General features: G+C 41.9%; 1 protein-coding gene and 1 long non-coding RNA gene across 11 annotated transcripts in view; one reads left to right on the top strand and one right to left on the bottom strand.

The window, feature by feature from the left end:
- The window catches only part of LRMDA (leucine rich melanocyte differentiation associated), a 1033894-nt gene that overhangs the window by 532326 nt on the left and 480859 nt on the right, over positions 1 to 20709 (bottom strand). Inside the window, exon 1 of one of the 10 annotated variants that reach the window (XM_042961196.1) lies at positions 12490 to 12804. The exons of 8 other annotated variants lie outside the window; for them this stretch is intronic. In XM_042961196.1, coding sequence (XP_042817130.1) covers positions 12490 to 12716 — 227 coding nt within the window. In that variant the 5' untranslated portion in view covers positions 12717 to 12804. Of the gene's footprint in view, positions 1 to 12489; positions 12805 to 20709 lie in introns of those variants that run through there. One more of the 10 variants, XM_042961198.1, reaches the window with a different exon arrangement.
- On the top strand, positions 12918 to 15342 carry LOC122232099. Its single transcript, XR_006209452.1, has 4 exons — positions 12918 to 13123; positions 13782 to 13909; positions 14901 to 15081; positions 15204 to 15342. It is a non-coding gene; the product is annotated as an uncharacterized LOC122232099 (long non-coding RNA).

The raw sequence follows: 20709 nt of genomic DNA, 5'->3' as shown, positions 1-20709 counted from the left end.
AGTCAATATCTGCTTATATTAAACGTTAGAAATTAAATGAAGGTTTTAAAATAAATAAATCAAAGAAAATATTTCCTGTCTAACACACCCCCCAGTCTTCCCCCCTCTGGACGGTGTGTTAATTGGATGCTTTCCAAAAGGAGGGATAGAACGTTTCTTAACATCCAATTCTAGAGAGTCCAGTAACGTATTTTCCACATAATAGATATAAATAATGAACACAGAGCTACATTAATTTTAATTCATGTTAAATATGGTTTCTGGGTTGAGTTTATTTGTAACACATTCCTTCTCTGCACTATTTCACTCCTCCCCACCATGTCACTATTTAGCTTGAAATTTCACAATATGGAAAAAAACCAAACCCAATCCTAATTATCTCCTGCAGGATCATAAAAATAACATTAATAAAATGTGGTAAATATCAGTGGTGATCATTACCAGGCCCGCATCACCAGAAAATGAAATGCAGCACCCCAAAGCAAGAAGGATTAAAGCAAGCCTGCCACCATTAAACATACACATTTTAGCATATTTGCTCTGTAAGCAGATTTAATAGTAATAATAAAGTTGTCTTTAATCTGAACTGGACAAAAATTTCAAACGTGCACGCATATGCATAGAATCTCTTGCACCTGTGCACAGTCTTCTATTTTTCAAAGCAATGTCACATCCACTATTTCATCTCTGTATCCCTATCACCCTCACTCAAAGGCAGATATAACAAGACTCATTCCCCTTGACAAAAGAGATTGAGAGAAAGGGGAAAGATGTGACCTTCCTGGATTCACCTAGTAAGTCAACACCTTGGGGCTGAAACCCAAGCCCTTTGGTACCCAGATCTGTGACCCTCTCATGAAAATAAGCTTACTTTTAGAAAAACCACATGGGCACAGTGACAAGGACTCCTTACCCATTGTATGGAAACATAAAGAACAAAACACAATTAGTAAGAATAAGAGATAAATAAGATGCCTTACCAGGGACTGAAGAAAAGAAACAAAGCAGCTGTTATCCAGCAGTTAATGATGTGAGAAATAAGCAATATTCTCTGCACAGCTTTGTTCTATAACAAGGATTACCAATACATTCATACAGGTATGATGGCTAGAAAAAGCATATTAGGTAATGTCAGATATGGAAAGTTTGACTGGCCAGTGTGTGACTCTATTGGTGTATGACTTTATTAATATAAATAAAACCCTCAATATCAGGATGCCAGAGTAAAAAGTAAACTTTGGTTCCTGTTATAAAATGCCTGATATGTAAAATTTTAATATACTTAAGGAAATTCAAGTACATTATCAACTATTGACAGGTACTTGTTTCTGTAAAAGGATAAGCAAAAGACATTAGCCTAAATAAATAAATAGATATAACAGCATGTATGCTGGACTCTAATGAATTAATTCCCTAATTGGTCTTCCCTGAATCCCACAGCAGTCTCCATTAGGTCTTCATCTACAATCCATATGTCAATAACAGGATGCTTCTATATCTAGGTCTATGGGCCAGCCACTTAGCTGGCCTTAGGAAATAAGAATAAACAGCAGGCAAGTTGAAGTTCAGAGAAAACAAAAGCCACATTGCCGCACAAGTAGCATGTTCCACAATGTAGGCCCAGGACCTGGTACAGTTCTTTGGTCAGTAAACACTGGTTTGAGTGAATATACTTCTCTGGGGTTAAAGGATACAGAATGGGGGCACCTGGGTGGCTCAGTTGGTTAAGCATCTGACTTGGGCTCAGGTCATGATCTCACAGTTTGTGAGTTTGAGCCCTGGACCAGGCTCTGTGCTGACAGCTCAGAGCCTGGAACCTGCTTCGGATTCTGTGTCTCCCTCTCTCTCTGCACCTCCCCCACGTCATCTCTCAAAAATATAAAAATAAACATTAAAAAATGTTTTAAAAATGGATACAGAATGGAAGACCAGAAGGGACTTACAAAAACTCTGGAATTAGTTACTTAGCCACTTATGTAGGACAAAAATTAGTTTATCGATCGAGTTTATTTTTAATTTTTTTAACATTTATTTATTTTTCAGAGACAGAGACAGAGCATGAGCAGGGGAGGAGCAGAGACAGAGGGAGACACAGAATCTGAAATAGGCTCCAGGCTCCGAGCTGTCAGCACAGAGCCTGACATGGGGTCTGAAGCCACAAACGCTGAGATTACGACCTGAGTCAAAGTAGACGCTTAACAGACTGAGCCACCCAGGCTCCCCTATCATTTGGGTTTAAAAAATTGGCTGGGGTCATTTGCTAGACATCCATCCCTTTAGGCAGGCTATGTACATAGGACTGTGCCCACGTATGTTCCTAAAGCTGACATTTGAGAATTCTGATCCAGAAGACCCTATAGTCCAGGGGGTCTCAAGCTTGAGTGTGCACCAGAATCACCTGGAAGGAATGGTAAAACACAAACTTCTGAGCCCCATCTCCAGAGTCCCGATTCAGTAGTTCTGGGTTGGAGCCTGAGAATTTTCACAGTAACAAGTTCCTGGATGATGCTGATGTTGCCAGTCTGGGACCCCAGTTTAAAAACCACTGCTCTATCCAACACCCTCATTTTAGAGGAGAACCCCAGGCCTAGAGAAGGGAAATGACTTACTCTCAGGACCAGTCTTCAATGGCTCATTTCCTACTGGCTGATGGATCCTTTTTGTTAGGAGTTGAATTGTACCCCAGTAGCTGAGAACATCAATTTACTTGGAAATAGGGTCACTGCAGATGTAATTGGTTAAAATGAGGTCATTAAGGGGCACCTGTGAGGCTCAGTCAGTTAAGCACCTGAATTCGGCTCAGGTCATGATCTTGCATTCATGGGTTCGAGTCCCACATCGGGCTCTGTGCTGACAGCTCAGAGCCTGGAGCCTGCTTCCGATTCTGTGTCTCCTTTTCTCTCTGCCCTTCCCCCCTGCTCGTACTTTGTGTCTCTCTTTCAAATAAAACAAATTAACATTAAAAAAAAATTTAAAGATGAGGGGGTTAAGGTGGGCTCTAAGCCAACATGACAGATGTCCTTATTAAGAAAAAAATCAGAAACAGACATACACAGGGAGAATGCCGTGTGAACGTGAGGGCAGAGACTGGGGTGATGCATCCACCCCAAGCCAAAGAATGCCAAAGACGGTCTACTGGCAAACCACCAGAAGCCAGGGGAAAGGCAAGGACCACATTCTCCCTCACAATCACCTAAGAGGACGTTGTGAAGCAGCCCAGCTTGGTCTCTCTTGGGCTTCCAAGGAGAATTCTCTACACCCACCCCTCAACTGAGAACCAAGGTTCTCTTGTCCTTCAAAGTCTGTGCCCAGGACTTGGCTCCAATGCGGGTGTGTACACTGTAATAACCTTTCATTAAAGCGATGTGGCAATAGGTCTCAGGGACCTTCCAACATGTTCACATTCTGACCTGGTATTTCTACCTCTAGGGCTTCAAACTAAAGAAACTAAAATCCATGCAGGAGGAATACATGTACCTGTGGACTGAATAATTGTGAAACAAAATGAAACAAAACCTTGCTATAAGGATATTATGTAGTCATTAAAATACTTTTCATTAGGAGTATATAATTATATGGAAAACGCACATGCTATAAAATAAAGAGAAAAGCAGGATATAAAATAATCTATATTAAAAAAGTGGAAAGAAATACATCAAAATATTAAGAGTTCTTAATTTGGGGACTGGCAAGACTATTAGAACTATTTTTCTTCTCTCTGCTTTTTCTTTAAAAAGCATCTATTGTTTCCATAATAGAGAAATATCTTGGGGGGGGGTCAACTTTCTAAAATTCACAACTTGCCTCTGTTCATCTTGGCTCTACTGTTCCTCGCCATCCTCATACAATGTCACCAAAAATCTGCCACAGGTTTGACAAAGTTTCCCCACACACAGAGGAAGGGACTTTTCAATTTGCAAAGGAGATTTATCATTTAAAATCTGATTAAAATCTGTTTCTTCCCCCATTACAAAAACCTTCGGTTAGAAGGACTATGAAATTCTGCACATAAGGTTTTCTCTCTTTTGTGTTCCTGGTGCCTAAGGTGGGGTTCTGCCTTCAAATCCTTCCAAGTGTTTCTTCCATGGAGAACAACACCCACATTTATCATCCTTTGTCTCTTCAGCTGCTTTCTTTTCCCTAACCAAGTTTTTCCCCCTTTCTAATTTTTTTTAAACGCCAGTGCCTAACATTCTTCCTTTTGTATATTGTCCAAAATACACTAGTTGAAGAGCAATTGGAGTTAAAACATGTCCTCTTTTAAATATGACTATCCATAGGGAATTCACAGTGATCAGACATTCACACCTTAGTATGGATACCTCTAGGGCTCGGTTTTCTTCCTAACATCTAGCTCAGACTACTAAACTGAAGTTGTGAACAAACATGAATGAAGTGAGTTTGCAGCATGTGGGCATGTCGTGAAGAGAGGGCATTGGCCAGGATGGGCATGAGATACGAAAACTAGAGCCACCAACGACAGAAAGAAGCGAAAATGGGGATGGGAACCTAGCAAAGGCAAAGGAAACCTTGGTCAGGGTTCTGTTGTGTGGCCCCCTGGAGAAGCCTTAATCCACTCATTTATTTATTGATTTTGCAAAGGGAGAATTTCTGCGGTAGCTTTTAACCAATACTCAAAGCAAACAGAAGCACCAAAACAATTTTTAAATTACATGACTAACATACTCTTAAGCAGGCAGAGTCTTGGGTTTCCTTTCACATTGAATATTGATCATTAACAAGTTGTACATGATGACATATTAGTCATTGCACGTGTATAAGCAGACATATATACATTATACATACATGTGTGTTGTGTGTGTGTGTGTCTTCATACACACTGGCCTCTTGAACAATATGGGTTTGAACTGGGAGGGTCCACTTATATGTAGATTTTTTTTCACTATAGTACAGTGTTCTATAACTGTATTTTCTCCCCCTTAGGGTGTTCTTAATATTTTCTCTAACTTACTGTATTATAAGAATATAGCATATGACACACAAAACACACAAAATGTGGATTAATCAACTGTTTATGTTACCATTAAGGCTTCTAGTCAACAGTAGCCTTCTAGTAGTTAAGTTTTTAGAGAGTCAAAAGTTATACAACGATTTTGGACTTCATGTGGAGTTGGGGACTCTAACCCCACACTGTTCAAGGGTCATGTATATGTGTGCATGAATTTTTTTGTGTGTGAAACAAGCTTTCATAATTACTTAGCTAAGTTCTTAGCCTGGTAAGGAATTCAGAGAGGTAGCAAACTCCCTCGAATTACATGCAATAATGTGCGTGTGTGTGTGCGCCAGTTTTTGGGGAGAGGGTCCATAGCTTCAACCACATTCTCAGAGGGCAGAAGTTACTGTGCTGGGGACAGACATTCTAATTCAAACACATGCTGTGCCAGGCTCCAAGCTTTCACATGCACACCCCCAGCTTCTTGCACAGGAGGTACCCCACACACACACAAAAGAGGAAAGCTAGGATTGTGCTGGCCAAAGCACAGCTCTCTTCCCACATGGGGTGAGGTTATAGCAGCCTGGCCATGGCAGGGACCTGCTCTTTGTAGTCCAGCCAGTTCTTCCAGGAAGAATAGGGAAATGGGATGGGGAGGGACATCTAACTGGGTTTTCTTGAAGACCCTTTGATCCCAAGGAAGCAAACAAGCTGCCAGTTTTCTGATTTTCCACTTATTCTTTGAGGCAGATCCATTTTCCACTTTCTCTCCAAATCTGCTGCCCATTATACACAATCCAATGGCAAGATCCACTTCCCTCCTGTTTTTTGACTATGATGTTTCCTTTCCCAAAACTTCAGTTATCAAAAAATGGCTTGAAAATTCAAGCTGTACATTTATTACAGAAATTGAGTAAGCTTTTTAGCCAGTATTTTTGGGGATGCCTTTGGCATATCTTCAAGGGAGGGTAGCAGTCACTGATGTATAAACAGTAAGCCAACACAAACACAAAGGCCTACAATGATATATTAACTCTTGTGACTTTTCTAAGGCAGAAATATGACTGAACACATTTTATAATGTTTCTAAATATTATATTCACCAGAATACCCCATTGCCAAACCATCCCAGTTAAAAATTATGTACCTAGTTAGAGGCCCATTCAATTCTAGCCTAATTTAACATTTGGTCCCAGCAAGGGAAGGTATGACAAAAGGAACCTGGAAATGCCGTGAGCAAGAAACCAAGGTATCCCTTACACAGCCCTTGGGACCACTGCCCACCACCTGTGCCCGCCTACTTCGTGCCTCTCCCCTCCACACCTCAGAAGCAGCTGCAGCCCTGCAAATGCACTTCTATCACCGGCATTGTGGCTGCCTACAGTTTTCAGTTTATAAACCTGTAACTCGGATACCATCTCCTTTCTGCCCTCTGCACAAGCCCATAAACATCCCCAGCTCTGGCTCATGACGGGTTCTTTCCTCTAATGGAAGCTCCCTCCTGGATATCCCAAAAGAGAAAGATGTGTCTGGTAAGTGGGAGAGGTCAAACCTGAGCACAGCTATTTATTACATATACTGCGACCAGATGGATCTAACTCATCCATCAAAGCCCTCGTCATCCTCATCACATTAGCTTCTTATAAAAGCCTCCTGCTCTTTCCCCTCACAGTCCAGCCGCGCCACTTCTCTCCTCCTCTCTCTGTCTCCCTCTCGCTCTCTCCCTCTCATGCACTTTCAGGAAAATGAACCCTCTCTAACCCCATTGCTGTTCTCCTTAAATCATGGCTACCCATCACGCTGTGGCTATTTTTAAACTTTACTTTTATCAATACTCATCCTGTAGCTCAGGGAGATATTAAAACTGTACTGGGGCAAGGAAGGGCGTTTCTGACACTTGCTCCCTCATTCATCAGTTCCTCATAGGCCCGTTGGTGACAATGAAAAGATTTCACAATACCGTGCAGCAGAAACTCATTCTCCTGCTCATCCATCATGCTCAACCTAGCAGCAGTTCTACTGACCTAATCTGCAATGCCTCGGTACTCACTGGAGATTTCTTAAAGGCACCCTTCATTGTTGTCCGTAACAAAGAACAGGTCTGGGCCATTCGATAAGGAGGCTAAATGGTGCAAGGATTAATGAAATATTCCTGCATCTCCCCCAGTCCTGGGTTCAAAGACTGCGTGGCGGGCGTAGCCAAGCATCCTCTCGTGGGCTAAATGCAGTGCGGCCCACCCATAGCTCAGTTACATGTACTCAAAATACAAAGAACACTGCTTGGGGCACAAAAGAACGAAGGATCCCAAATTGCAGGCTCTGTCACTCTTCCATTTCTCAATTCATTCACTGACGGTGTTCCTTCATTTAGCAAACAGTTTTTAAGCATCTATTATGCACCAAGTTCTAACATCAACATTGGTGTCATAAAGGTGAGTACAAACCCTGGCTCAAGGAACTCATTAGTGGAATGGAAGGCAAAAACAGCAAAGATTCAATGATAGCAGTTATGGTAGACTGCTAACTGTCCCCTGGCACACTTCCTCCCTTCATTACTTCTGTTACAGAATTCCCTTTGAATTGTAGCCGGGTACGTGGCAGCCCGGCTAGAGACTACATCTCCCAGTTACCCTTCAGCTCAGTGGTGCCATGTGACTAAGACAAAGCTAATGGAGTATCAGCCAAGTGTTGTGGGCAAAGTTGATGTCACACCTGAAAAAAGCAGCAGGCTTCACACTGCCTCCCCTCTTCCCATGGATTGGAACAGACATATGTTGCTGGTGAGCCAGATTTGGCCACGAAGACCAGGACAACTAGCTAAGGAATAGCAGAGCAACCAGGAAGGAGGAGCCTAGCTTGGTGCCCGAATGACCTCAGGGAGCAGAAAGACTGCTGGTATCAGATGACCCTGAACTGGCTATGGCAGTGACCCAAACCCTGATGGCAGGTCTAGACGGGTGTGAAGAAATGGGACTCAGACACGCAATTTCCATTTTGACCTTCAGAGGCCTCTGAATGAAGCCTGGGGGGAGGGGGGGGGGAGGAAAGACTGCCCTAAAGGTCCCTATGTGTTTTGCAGCTGACATGAGCCCATTTAAATGCCCAGAATTAGGACAAATGAGAGGCAATCCAGAGACCCCAATAGACAAACACAATAAGCAGTCCTGATTGATTTAAGTTCACAGACCATTTCCCCCTGACCCTCCAGCTTGTTCCTTGCTAACCAAAACAAAGCCTCTCTAGAACGTTCTTAACAGTCCACACTGTTCATTCAGTTAGCTACTCACATATTCTTTCAACTCTCCCTTTTCAAGTCTCTGTCCTGTCTCTGGAATGAAAACGCAAGCTCCTCGAGGGGAAGAATTGCATCTTTAGCTTCTCTCTCACACAGAGCTCAGCAAGCCACAGGCACTCAAAAAATATGAGCCAACTTAGAAATGGGACACCCAAGAAATGCAATAAGGGAGACTGGGCAAATTTTGTAACAGCAAAACATTAGTGCAGCAAAGAACATCTGAGGTGCTCTGGTTTAGCAATTCCATTACACACATGCAGAAAGGAGAACTCCAAGACAGGTTAAGTCCTGAGACTAAGGTCTCACAGCTCGGTAATGGCAAAGGTGCTACAAAAATAGGGTCTCCCGTGTTCTTTCTGCGATAGTGGAATGCCAATCTGGGCCAGAAACAAAAGCCAAGCCCTGTTACCAATACCAAAGGTACCTACTCTCACCACTTTTGTTACAGCCCACCACTTTTCAACCCACTCCTGTCTGGTAGCAAATTCCAGTTGAGAGCCCAGGGGCAGGTAGTAGAGAGTAGCAGAGACATGTGTGGACAATTGTGGAGTGTAAAGGCTGAGGCACACGATTAGCTTAATTTTAATCTATGTCAGGCTCTTGACCCTCTTCCCTCGATTCCAATCAAGAAACACCTTAGCAACTTTAAACTTGAAAAGGCACCAATTTCTCCAGTCCAATTTCCACTTTTCCAAGTAAACTATCCCTATTTTATAAGGTAACTAATGTGTGCTACACAAAAATGTTTTATTTAAAATTAATTAATCTAATATGTCGTTGATTTTAATATTCTATGATTTTATGTACCACTAAGAAAAAAGCAATGCTATTAAACTAAAACATAATGCTTTCCAATCATTTTGAATTTTTATTTTATACTTATTAAAATAGTTGTTTTTGGCCAATTCAGATATTTTTATCACTCATGTATGTATGCATACATGAAATATATGGCATAAGGTATTCTAAAAACTGACCCTCTGGAAGCAATTTTCAGCTCAGAGTTGATCAATGTTTCCATGCAAAATACCATCTTCTCTGTCAGTCCAGAGTGTAGCTGATGCAGCCACCAACATGCATTCTGCACATTTTGATACAAACAAGTTCTCAATCTTATCAGGAAATGCCAATAGAAGTTTTTCAGACAACACTGAGTTCTAGTCTTCCCTCAAATGGTCCTTCAGTAGTTTGTTGACTAAAACCATAGGGGTTACAGTTCAAAGGAGTCTCCAAGATAGCCGCCACGACTGGCCCAGCAGAGACAAATATACCATGATAGACCCTGGTCATAGCTTTCTTTCTTAAGATGCCATAACAGGGCAAGATACATCCCCATGTCAGAGATTTTAAAATGTGAAAAAACACACATCTTAACATGAAATTAAGTGTTACTTTAGGTGGGCATTTATTGCATTATTTTCCCAGAACTGCATTCCCTTCTTCTGGGGCTGTCCATGAGCTTGTGACAGGCCTCTGCCTATCATGGGAGGGTACAGCTTGCCTCCCAGACACAAAAGTGGATGCAGGACCCCAATCCTAGGACTACATTCACCTGCCCACCCCAACCTCAGACACCAAGGGTATCTATCACAAGGCCAATATCAAGGCATCATTCAGAGTGGAATATTAATCCAGAGATTCCAAGGGGAAAAAATCACCTTCCAAGCTCATTCAGGTTATTGGCAAAATCCAGTTCGTTGTAGTTACAGATCTGATGTCTCTGATTCTTTCCTGGCTACCTGCTGGGACACACTTTCTGCTTCTCTAAACTGCTAGGATACCTTCTCACAGGAAACCTTCCATCATCAAGTCAACATGTCAAATCCCTCTCCTGCTTCAAATATCTATGGCATCCTCTTCTTCCACCAGTTGAAGAAAGTTCTGTGCTTTTGATGACTGTATGATAAGATTGGGCCCACCTGGATAATTCCTGTTTTTAAAGGTCACTTTTAAGATAATCCCACCCTTTTTATCAGTGTTTGTTTATTTTTAAGAGAGAGAGTAAGTGATCAGGAGAGGGGCAGAGAGAGAGGGAGACAGAGAATTCGAAGCAGGCTCTGGGCTCTGAGCTGCCAGCACAGAGCCCAACATGGGGCTCGAACCCACAAACTGAGATCATGACTTGAGCTGAAGTTGGACACTCAACTGACTGAGCCACCTGGGTGCCCTGCACGATTCTCCTTTTTAAAGGTCTACATTACACCGTAACACAATCCTGGCACTGATGGTACATTCACAATTCTCAGGACTATGGGGCACAGAATTGGGGAGGGGGCATTTTTAGAATTTTGCCTACCACACCAGCCCTTCTGGCAACTATGGGAATGACCTAAGTAGTCTTCCAATAAAATCCTTTATTCTCTTAAGTTAGGCCAAGTTGGATTTCTGAGCCCTAATACACTATTAAATCAAGTAGAGCAAAAGACTAATGATATCAAGAATGACCTGACTCATTTTGACCAATGGGGAGCAGATAGTACTGTTCTTAAATTAATCTAAATAAAGCTAATTCCAATTCCATTTGGGAACATAGGCCCTTCAGGAACTAGATTAACAACAGTGAAAATGCAGGAAGATTACAGCAGTGCCTCAAGCATTTCAACAGGAAATAGGATGTTGCGTACCCATCTTCATACAGGGCTGACAGAGATAAGAGCCCAGAGCCCCTAAAAGACAATTTCCTTAAAAAAAAAAAAAAATCCAAGATCCATGTTTTAAATCCCACACATAATGGGAAAAGGAACCTTCCACGCTTTTTCTCTTTATTAATAACTTCCGAGTATTTGGCTCAGAATATCATAATTAGATTGCTATAAAATAATCTTGTTCTGCCATGTGATACACTTAGTGAGGCCTCCACTCACCCAAGTATCCCACACTTACCTTGTCTCGCCAAAATGGTTCCAATATTCTTTGCAATGAGTGATCAGAGAGAGAGAGGAAAAGATGAGAGAGGAAAAAGGAGAGAACGCAAACGTATCTGAAGAAAATCATTTCAAAATTTTTCTTCAACACTTATCTCCAAAATGGCCCATTTGATTCATGAACATCTCTAATGTATATCATCAGTGACTGAAGGAGTTTTTTTATATGATTTTTGACAATTTAACAAGTCCTCCTGACAAATTAAATGGTTGTGTTGACAACTTAACTGTACTGCCAATCAATATTTTCAATTACTTTCATTGTCATTCAGAAAAAATACAACACGAGGTCACACAGTGGTAAAACCAAGGGAAAAAAAAATAAAACGAAGAGCGACTGGTGGGGTGGGGGTGGGGGGTAGGGAAGAAGCAAACTTTAAGACACAACACATCATCATCTGCTCTGGGCCTAGGGGACTCCGGGGTTCTGAGACATGTCTGGAAAATGGCACTTCCCTTGGGGTGACTCTCTCAGACTCTACAATGGAGATTTTTCCCTTCCTACAAGCTATTTAAAAGTCATTAGATTTGAGCCATGGACACACAGCATTTTATTAAAAGGCCCTCCTTTCAGGCATTTGCCAAGCCGCCACCACCACGTCCTCAGTCCTCCAGAAAGGCCCTCCAGGACCCACAGGTACTGTTTCACAGCCTTTCCAGGGGTCGATTGGTCAGTCTGAAAAATTCAAGTCTGAGAACGCCAAGGCAGAGGTCAACCTTCTTAAGCTTTTCAAAGGGGTAGCAGCAAATCAATATTTTCAAATGTGTATTTATCATGCGGGAAGAGAGGTTACCCACGGAGAGCAGAACAAACACAGAAATATTCCAGTTTTTTACTGCTCAGAGAGTAGAAATGGAAAAAGATGATCTGGGGGTTAAAGGCAGATTTCAAAACTGATGATTTTTTTTTTTTTTAATGATCGCTCAGAGTAAAGGATTTTAAAGGGATTATTCAGGGAGAGGCACCAGCCCTGAAGTCAAGGAGAATGCTGTGGCAGTGTCCCAGGTCCTTGTGACTTCTGGCCACTCCATCACTAGTGGTTGTTGCCTGACCATGAGAAAAGAACACAAAGCCCTCCCTATTTGGGTCTGCCTTCTCTGAGTAGCTGCCCATGCTATTATTCCCCTGCCCTAGGCTGTCCTCCCTCCTTCTCAGGCCCTGAGACTCACCTCCTCCAGGCAGTTTTCTTGGACTTCACTTTCCCAGCTCTCCTGGTACAGTCTGCACCCTCCCATGCCCGTTTAGCTCTGAATCATTTAGTGTCTTGTATTATTATCTAAATGTTCCACATACTAAGCGCTTTAGAAATATTTACTTAATCTCCTTAGTGAACTGTAAGTACCCTTGGGAAAGGACAACGTCAGCCTTCTCAGGACCTCTCACCACAACCGATACGAGGGTGGCAGGAAAGCCTCTGCCAATGGTAGTGCCAGATGATGGGCAGCAGCTGCCAGGAATTACATGCTGAGGTAGACGGCCGACTCCCAGAGGATATGAGGCCTCACTGAGGGAGAACGCAGTGCGAGGGTGGGTTGTGTCCATCGCAGGCAAGGAATCAGGAAGTGGTGAAGCGTGTGTCTTTTCCCCTACTCTTGGACAAAACACTGATGTATGTACAGAGGGTTCTTGATAAGTGACTTAAAGAATTAAGTCATAATGAGGCTCTAGCATGCAACAATTCTGGAACTGTTACTTCGTCACCAAACTCGGACTGTGACTCGGCAATCACTGTGCACAAGGGGTAGTCTCAGATGGTAGAGAGCCACGGTACAGTAAGACACGTCCCGGGCCCTCAAGGGGCTCACCAGCTAGTGAGCATCAGAGACAAGAGAACAGTATTATTAGTAATAATATAGCAACTGGTCCCCAAGGAGGACTTCGTTTCAATTTGGAGGAGGAGGAAATGCTTCCCAGGAGTGATGTCTGGTACTGGTATTGGGCCCTGAACGGTAAGAGAATTTAATAAGCAGGGATGAGAGGAATGAACATCTCAGGAGAAAAAACACAGAACGCTGGCTTAGCCCTCAAAGGCTATGCAGTCTAGAAGGAAAGAGGAGGCAAGTATAAACAAAGTATGAAGTGGAAGAGATCAATAGTCAATTGCTGCCAGAGCTCTGTGGCTAGATCCATGTCTTAGAAAGGCCAGCATTGTATCAATGAGTGGGATGTATTCGAGGGATGAGAAGCTGTAGGCTCAAACTAGCTGTGGTGCCATTAAAAAAATGGAGAGAGAAACAGGTGAGGACCTTGGCCAGGGCAGTGGCTAAAGACAGGGAAATAAAGGAACACCTGTGACAACTCTGTTGGCAAAGGGTCATGAGCACCAGGTGACTAGGCAGACATAAAGACTGAGGAAAGGAAGAAGGGTGATAAGCCCAGCCCCATAAAGGCTACAGTCATCCATACACATGGCCAAACAGGGAGGACAACCTCTGAATCCTCTTATGAATCTTAGCATCTTAGCAAGGGCCTAGATTTCTCCCTCTAGATGCTATGATGATTCAGGAGACCCTTTCCCACAAAACTAAAGGACTGGGTTCTCTAGGCTTTAAGAAGAGTATTCCTGTTGCCAAGAAAGTTATAACACCAATATATGACAATATCCAGGTATCTTGAGACAGGTGAAGAACAACTCTCCAAAAGGAACAAGAAAAGGGAGTTAAACGGATACACTTCAGCACTCAGCATCTGCACATCAGAATACACAGTTCCTCAGGAAGCGAGCTTCTCTGCAGGTAAATAGTGACACGTTCAGAGCCCGTTACATCACTAAGGTAGGTCATCAAAAGCTTCAAATCCAGGGCTCCAAAGGGGAGACTCATAACACTGAAGCTTTTGAGAGGCCGTTGTTATAAAGGTTGAAGAGGATGGGCTACAAGCTATCCAAGTATCCAATACAAGTATCCAAGTATCCTTGTAACCAATACAAGAATATTCCATTCTCCACCGTGCTTCCCCAACTTACACCCCACAGCCTGCCCCTGCCCCTTTCTACCAGGAAAATTGGGTGAGCTCATCATCTTCCCAAGCCCAGAACCCGCCCACATCTGTGAGGCATAGTTCTGTCCTCTGGGACTCTCTGAGCTTGTTCCATCCTTTTAAGACTTCTGCTGAGAAGCCCTCGAGGCTCAAACATTACAAAGCTTTGTCGGACCAATCACTTGATTGCACAGTGTGAAGAAAAATTGACAAGCTACATAACAGAGGCCCCGATTTATGTGTACTCAGGAGAGGGGCCTAACAAAACAATGTCCCACTGATCATCAACCTCTTTACCAAGTGGCTGGCTGCCTCTGGTGTTGCAAGACACTCCCCCTCAACACACACACACACACACACACACACACACACACACACACACACACACACACACCTTTCCCCTAATGGCTTTTCTTTGTAGAATGAACAAATATTCCCTCAGTCCTCACAGTAATATAATGCTAGAAATTAAAAAAAGTAGAATTTGGTGCATTTCTCTCATGACACACACACACACACACACACACACACACACACACACTTTAAATAAACAAAAACAACAAAGGAGATGAAGAAGAAAGAAGAAAAAGAAGCCTGGAATTGAAGCTTACATAGGGAGAAGCATGGTTCTCGAAACCAGTCCTATGCTTGTGTTACTGAAAAACCAATGGATTTGGCTCAGTTCTGTTAACCATCAGCAATTATCTTCCTGTCAAAGCTAAAGGTAACAAATTTCCCCATATCCAGCAAGGCTATATCACCAACCGGACACCAACATCATCTGACGGCAAGTAAATCACCACAGCAGCCATGGGCCCTGACAGACAAATGCTCTGTCTCAGAAAATCCAGGCCTATCACTCAGAAGGGGAAAAAGGTTCTCTCAGCTGGTCTCGCAGAGAAGAGATTAAATGTTGCAGATTTTGTAAGTAAGTACAGTAGAAAGCAAATCCTAAGTATGAGAATTATTAATGGACTTTACACCAGTCTTTTTAATCTGTTGCAAACATATGCTCATCTATTTTACCTTCTTTCCTGATGGACATAACAGGCAGCAACAGTGCATTATCCCAACCTTAATCAGGGCCAACAGTACAAGAACAATGTCCTGCTACCTATCAAATGGGGACTACTTTAGCAAGAGCTGTTCTTTTATAATGAAGACTGTGTAATAAAAGATACCACTAATATGTCCTGTCCTTATACTTAACAATAACATTCATTTCATGATATGCTACATAATGGGGATATCAGTCCTTAACCTACTCGGGAACAAAGTACTGCATTATCACAGGGCAATTGGAACCTGGCTGGAATCCCCGATAATCTACGGGTGGAAGCAACAATTCCCCCCGGCAAAGGACACAGAGTGCTAGTGTCAGACTCCAAGAACCAGTTTGCCACTTGATTAAAGCCACCTTGAACCCTCACAATCACCAAGTGTTAAATATGGGACTGAAACATGTAACATTATGCAAACACCACCAGGGAAATCTTCACTAGATTATACAGTAAATGTGTGAGCATCTACAAAGAAGCTTGTTTGATGCACCAGTTTATTTCACAGATTCACAGACCTGCTATGAACCCAGAGCTCAAGTAGGAATAGTGGGGGTCCCAAACAAATCACTGTCTTTAATAAAAATGCAATCTACCTGAAAGGATAAACTTTATCCATAGAACTCAATCATCTAGCAAGAACCAGCTATCAGGCTCAAATTAGACATACAGAAAAAGGGGAGAGATTTATGAATGGGCAAATGGTGCTGTGCTGAATCAAAGGTGACATTACTGGCTTAACAGCCTGGTACCATGAAGTGTAAGTATGTGTGTGTTTAAAAATAGCTATTGGGGCGCCTGGGTGGCTCAGTCGGTTGAGCGTCCTACTACAGCTCAGGTCATGATCTCACAGTTTGTGGGTTTGAGCCTCGGTTGAGGGTCCGACTACAGCTCAGGTCATGATCTCACAGTTTGTGGGTTCGAGCCCTGCATCAGGCTCTGTGCTGACCGCTTGTTCAGAGCCTAGAGCCTGCTTCAGATCCTGTGTCTCCTTCTCTCTCTGCCCCTCCCCCCACTCACGCTTTGTCTCACTCTGTTTCTCAAAAATAAATAAATGTAAAAAAAAATTAAAAATAGCTATTTATTGAGGCCTCACTACATGCCAAGCACTGGCCAAATACTTTCACATATTATGTCACTTAATTTACACAAACCGTGATGAAAACCCTTTAATATTATGTTAAAGATGAGAAAATGAAAAACCAGAGAACTTAAGACCCTCAATGTAAGGTCACACAGCTGAAAAGTTGTGTATCCAAGACTCAGTGTCAGGCTCACCAGCATCAAAAGCCGCTTCACTTTTCACTGTACCACAGCAGTCAGTGATGGACATCAGCCTCCTCTCACTGTGACCACACACAGCCCCATCTGGAACATTGCTGTTGGGGTGGCTGCCTGGAGACAGGCTTGCCAACTGGCATGGGGAAAGATGCAAGTTCAGAAGCCTACAAAATCCTCTGACCTGTGATGTGAGCTCATCGGCATCATGCTATGTTCACCCAGGTGAACCTACCCTCTAAATCAATAATCATCCAGAGAAAAAGGCTAAGTGACCTGCATTTCTTAAATGTATAGGTATTATTGGTCAAATTCTAAGTATTATATTGAATCATATGAAACTGACATTTTTACAGGTCAAAACTGATTCAATATTTGCAATTTCACATTGTTCAGAATTAAGGGCAGGAAGGGGGGGGGCAAATCATCCACCTTGAATGGAGAGGATTTTTAAACTAGACAATATATTATGCCTTAATTTCAAGCCAAAGTTAAAATGCTATAGTGAGATGAGGGAGAGTACTGGACTGGTGGGGAGGGATCTAGAAAACTGAGTTCCAGGTGTGTCTTTCACCAACCAGCTATATGGCTTCAAGTAACTTGCCCTCTCCTCTCTACCTCAGTTTCCACCTATGTGGCAAGAAGGTGTTGAACCCTAAGTTCTAAAAAGTTTCTTCCAGTTCCAAAATGTTATCATGCTAGTGCCCTGCGGCTGACAAGATGTTCTTCTGAGAAAGGATATGTGGAAAAGGGGAGTAACAGAGAGCCTAAGGGAATAAGAAGCCTGCAGTAGGAAGAAGGGGACCACCATAGATGATGAAAGCAGCCCAGGAAAAGAGAAATTGGAATTTAAAAACAAAGTTATTAATGTTATAAACTTGGCAAGCACCAGACTTGGAAGCCCAAATACCTAATGTTTCTACCTGCCTACTTATTGAGTACCCAAAGCTCAATAAGAAACTGGATGGGCAGTCTGAACCACCTTTTTCTCATCATATTCTTCTAAGAGGTTCAGAGACCTTTAACACACCCACAAATCAAATGCCAGCAGCCAAATGAATCTGGCATTCTCCTTCTCAGGATTTATGGCTGATGTACCAATTCCTTGTCTGGTCCTAAATCTGCTATTTATGAAGGAAGTACCCAAAGGCCCCAAGTACAGCTACACGCTCCACATATACCTGCACAGGGGCACAATGACATTTGGTGACAGGACACAGTTCAGAAAAAAAGTTCTCTAGCATGACAGTGCTTTGGATTAGAACATCAAACAGCTCACATGGGCCTGGCAGTAAATTGCCAACCTTAAATATAAGAATGGTCTAAGGAGAGCTGGACTCAGCCCACCAGGGTACCAGTTCTCACTGCGCCAAAAAGCACAGTGGACCAACTGGAAGAGAAGAAAGCAGTCTGGTAATCACCTGCCATGGAGTCTCCTTCTCCAGTGGACTTTATTTCTTCTCCACATTCTGCAAAGGTTATTCTCTGATATCTCCCATGGAAACTCTACCCAGTGTCATAACACTTGAGAAGTTATCTATTCTAGCAGGTAGAGAAAGAGACATTAATTTGTCCTAACAGACGAAGTACTTAGCTGAGAGTCAGAAACCTTAGGTCTAGTTCAAAATCACAAAACTGGGCCAAACAAGCCATATTTTACCAATAGGGATGACATGGTTTTGAGGGGTGGTTGCCTATAATAATAAAGAGATTTCACATTAAGAATTTCTGGATTCTCTTAAACAGTAAGATTTCCAGTAATGACAAAGTAGCTTATATTGGACTAACCCTCCATAAATAACAGTGATGAATTTTGGAGAAAATATTTTTATTTATTTTATTTTTTTTAACATTTATTTATTTTTGAGAGACAGAGAGAGACAGAGACAGAGAATGAGCAACGGAGGAACAGAGAGAGGGAGACACAGAATCTGAAGCAGGCTCCAGGCTCTGAGCTGTCAGCACAGAGCCTGACACGGGGCTCGAACCCACGAACCGCGAGATCATGACCTGAGCCAAAGTCAGTTTCTTAGCCTACTGAATCACCCAGGTGCCCCTGGAGAAAATATTTTTAAAGAACTAGTATGTTAACACATTGGGAAGCAACCCAAAACAGGCAGAAACTGGAAGGAAGTCACTTATTCACAGAAGTGTACAAGGTAGCGTGGCTAAACCATAAGCAGAAAGTCATACTCTTATTGGCTACCAAGCCAGAGGATGGATTTTACTACAGACAGAGCTGTTGAAAAATGAGGGGTGAGATCCCAAGGAGGAGGGAACAAAGAATGAGGTTCCCAAATCTGAAAATAACACATAACCAGATCCTTGGGTGACCTTGAAGCACACAATTTCTGGGAAAATCACAAAAATCTGAGTGAAAAATAACAACTAGAAGTCTGAAAGAACTGAGAAGAGGTCTCAGTTGCTGCTTGCCACAGGGGAGACACAATTTGTAATTTGAGTCCAGCTAAGTCACCTGCTAGAACAAAAACTCAACATGCTATACATATTTTTAAAAAATAACTATAGTCTACTGATACATATAATGTATTGTGCTCACTTCAGCAGCACAGATACATGTATTACCCACAATGTCCAGGATACATTAGATTACTAGACATGCTAATTAATTGGAAAACGTGATCCACATTCAAGACTTTTTAAAAAGTCAACAGAAACTAAGCCTAAAATGACTGAGATTGGGGAATACATAAGTACTTTAAAGGAGGTGTAAAAGAGGCACATGGGTGGCTCAATTGGTTAAGCATCCAACTCTTGATTTCAGCTCAGGTCATGATTTTATGGTTTATGCAATTGAATCCTCTGTTGGCCTCTGCACTCACAGCATGGAACCTGCTGGGATTTTCTCTCTCCCTCTCTCTCTGCCCCTCCCTCACTCATGCTTTCTCTCTCAAAAATAAACATTTTTAAAAAATTTAAAAAGTAGCTACACTAGACATGACCAAAGTCTTAAGAAAAAAGATGGTTATAATAAACGAAAAGATGACTGAAAGAATATCTCATCAGAGAAATGTATTTAAAAAAATTTTTAAAAATGGAAATCTGGAAACTAAAGTACAATATTTAAAACAAAAAATATGCTAGATGATCTTAACATAGGAATGGAGATGGGAAATGAAAAGATAGGTCAAACAAGATTAACTACCCAGAAAGAGGAAAAAATATTTTACAAAGCAATAAACAGATTCAGTGACCTGTGAGACAATTTAAAATGGTCTAAGATACATGTAACTAGAGTCTCAGTAAGAGAAAAAAATATGAGGCAGAAAAAAAAAGAAACATCAATGGCTGTCAAACTCCCGAAAATCATTAAGAGAAAATCTTGAAAGCCGAGAGAGAAAAATGATACATTACTATACATACATGCAGGGAAACAATGGTTAAAAGTGACAACTGACTTCCCAGGACCAACAATGGAGGCTCGAGACAATGGAAGGACTAAACTGCTAAAACAGCAAAAGTCAAACCAGAATTCTATACTCATGAAAATATTATTCAAAAATGAAAGCAACACAAACAAAACTTAAGATAAACAGAAATAGAGAACTTTTGCCAGAGACTCAAATAAAAAACGTTTAAAGAAATTCTTCAGACTCTAAAAAATATCATCCCATGAAATTTCTGTCCCATAAAAAGGAATAAAGGAGTGTCTGGGGGGCTCAGTTGGTTGAGCATCTGATTCTCAATTTCAGCTTAGGTCAAGATCCCGGGGTTGTGGGATTGAGCCCCATGTCAACCTCTGTAACCGAGTATGGATGGTGGTTGGGATTCTCTTTATCCCTCTGCCCCTCTCCCCCACTCATATGTTCTATTTCAAACAAAAAATAATAATTTTAAAAAAGGAATAAAGAGCAGTGGAAATGGGTGCTATGTTATCAAATATAAAGACTATATTTTCATCTTTCAACTTGTTTCAATGATATATAGCTATCTAAAGCAAAATTTTAACATTAGTGTGGCATTATAATCTAATGCCACCTAATGTATATAATCTAACGCCATCTAATGTATGTGAAGCATCAGAGCATAAAACCATGACTAGCATGCACTAAGCTTTCAATAAATACTTGTACAATAACTATTGTTGAATTCAGATTGCCACCCTTGAGCTAGATAACTATCCTAAGGCTCCTTTCAGCCTTACTGTTACATGATGATAAGTAGCTATGGCCAATCTCTTATCCACTGCTACTAACAAA

Source organism: Panthera tigris, chromosome D2 (assembly GCF_018350195.1).
Source record: "Panthera tigris isolate Pti1 chromosome D2, P.tigris_Pti1_mat1.1, whole genome shotgun sequence".
Classification (NCBI taxonomy): domain Eukaryota; kingdom Metazoa; phylum Chordata; class Mammalia; order Carnivora; family Felidae; genus Panthera; species Panthera tigris.
Note: the sequence above shows the minus strand (reverse complement) of the source record. Positions and strands in the feature narration are given on the sequence as shown.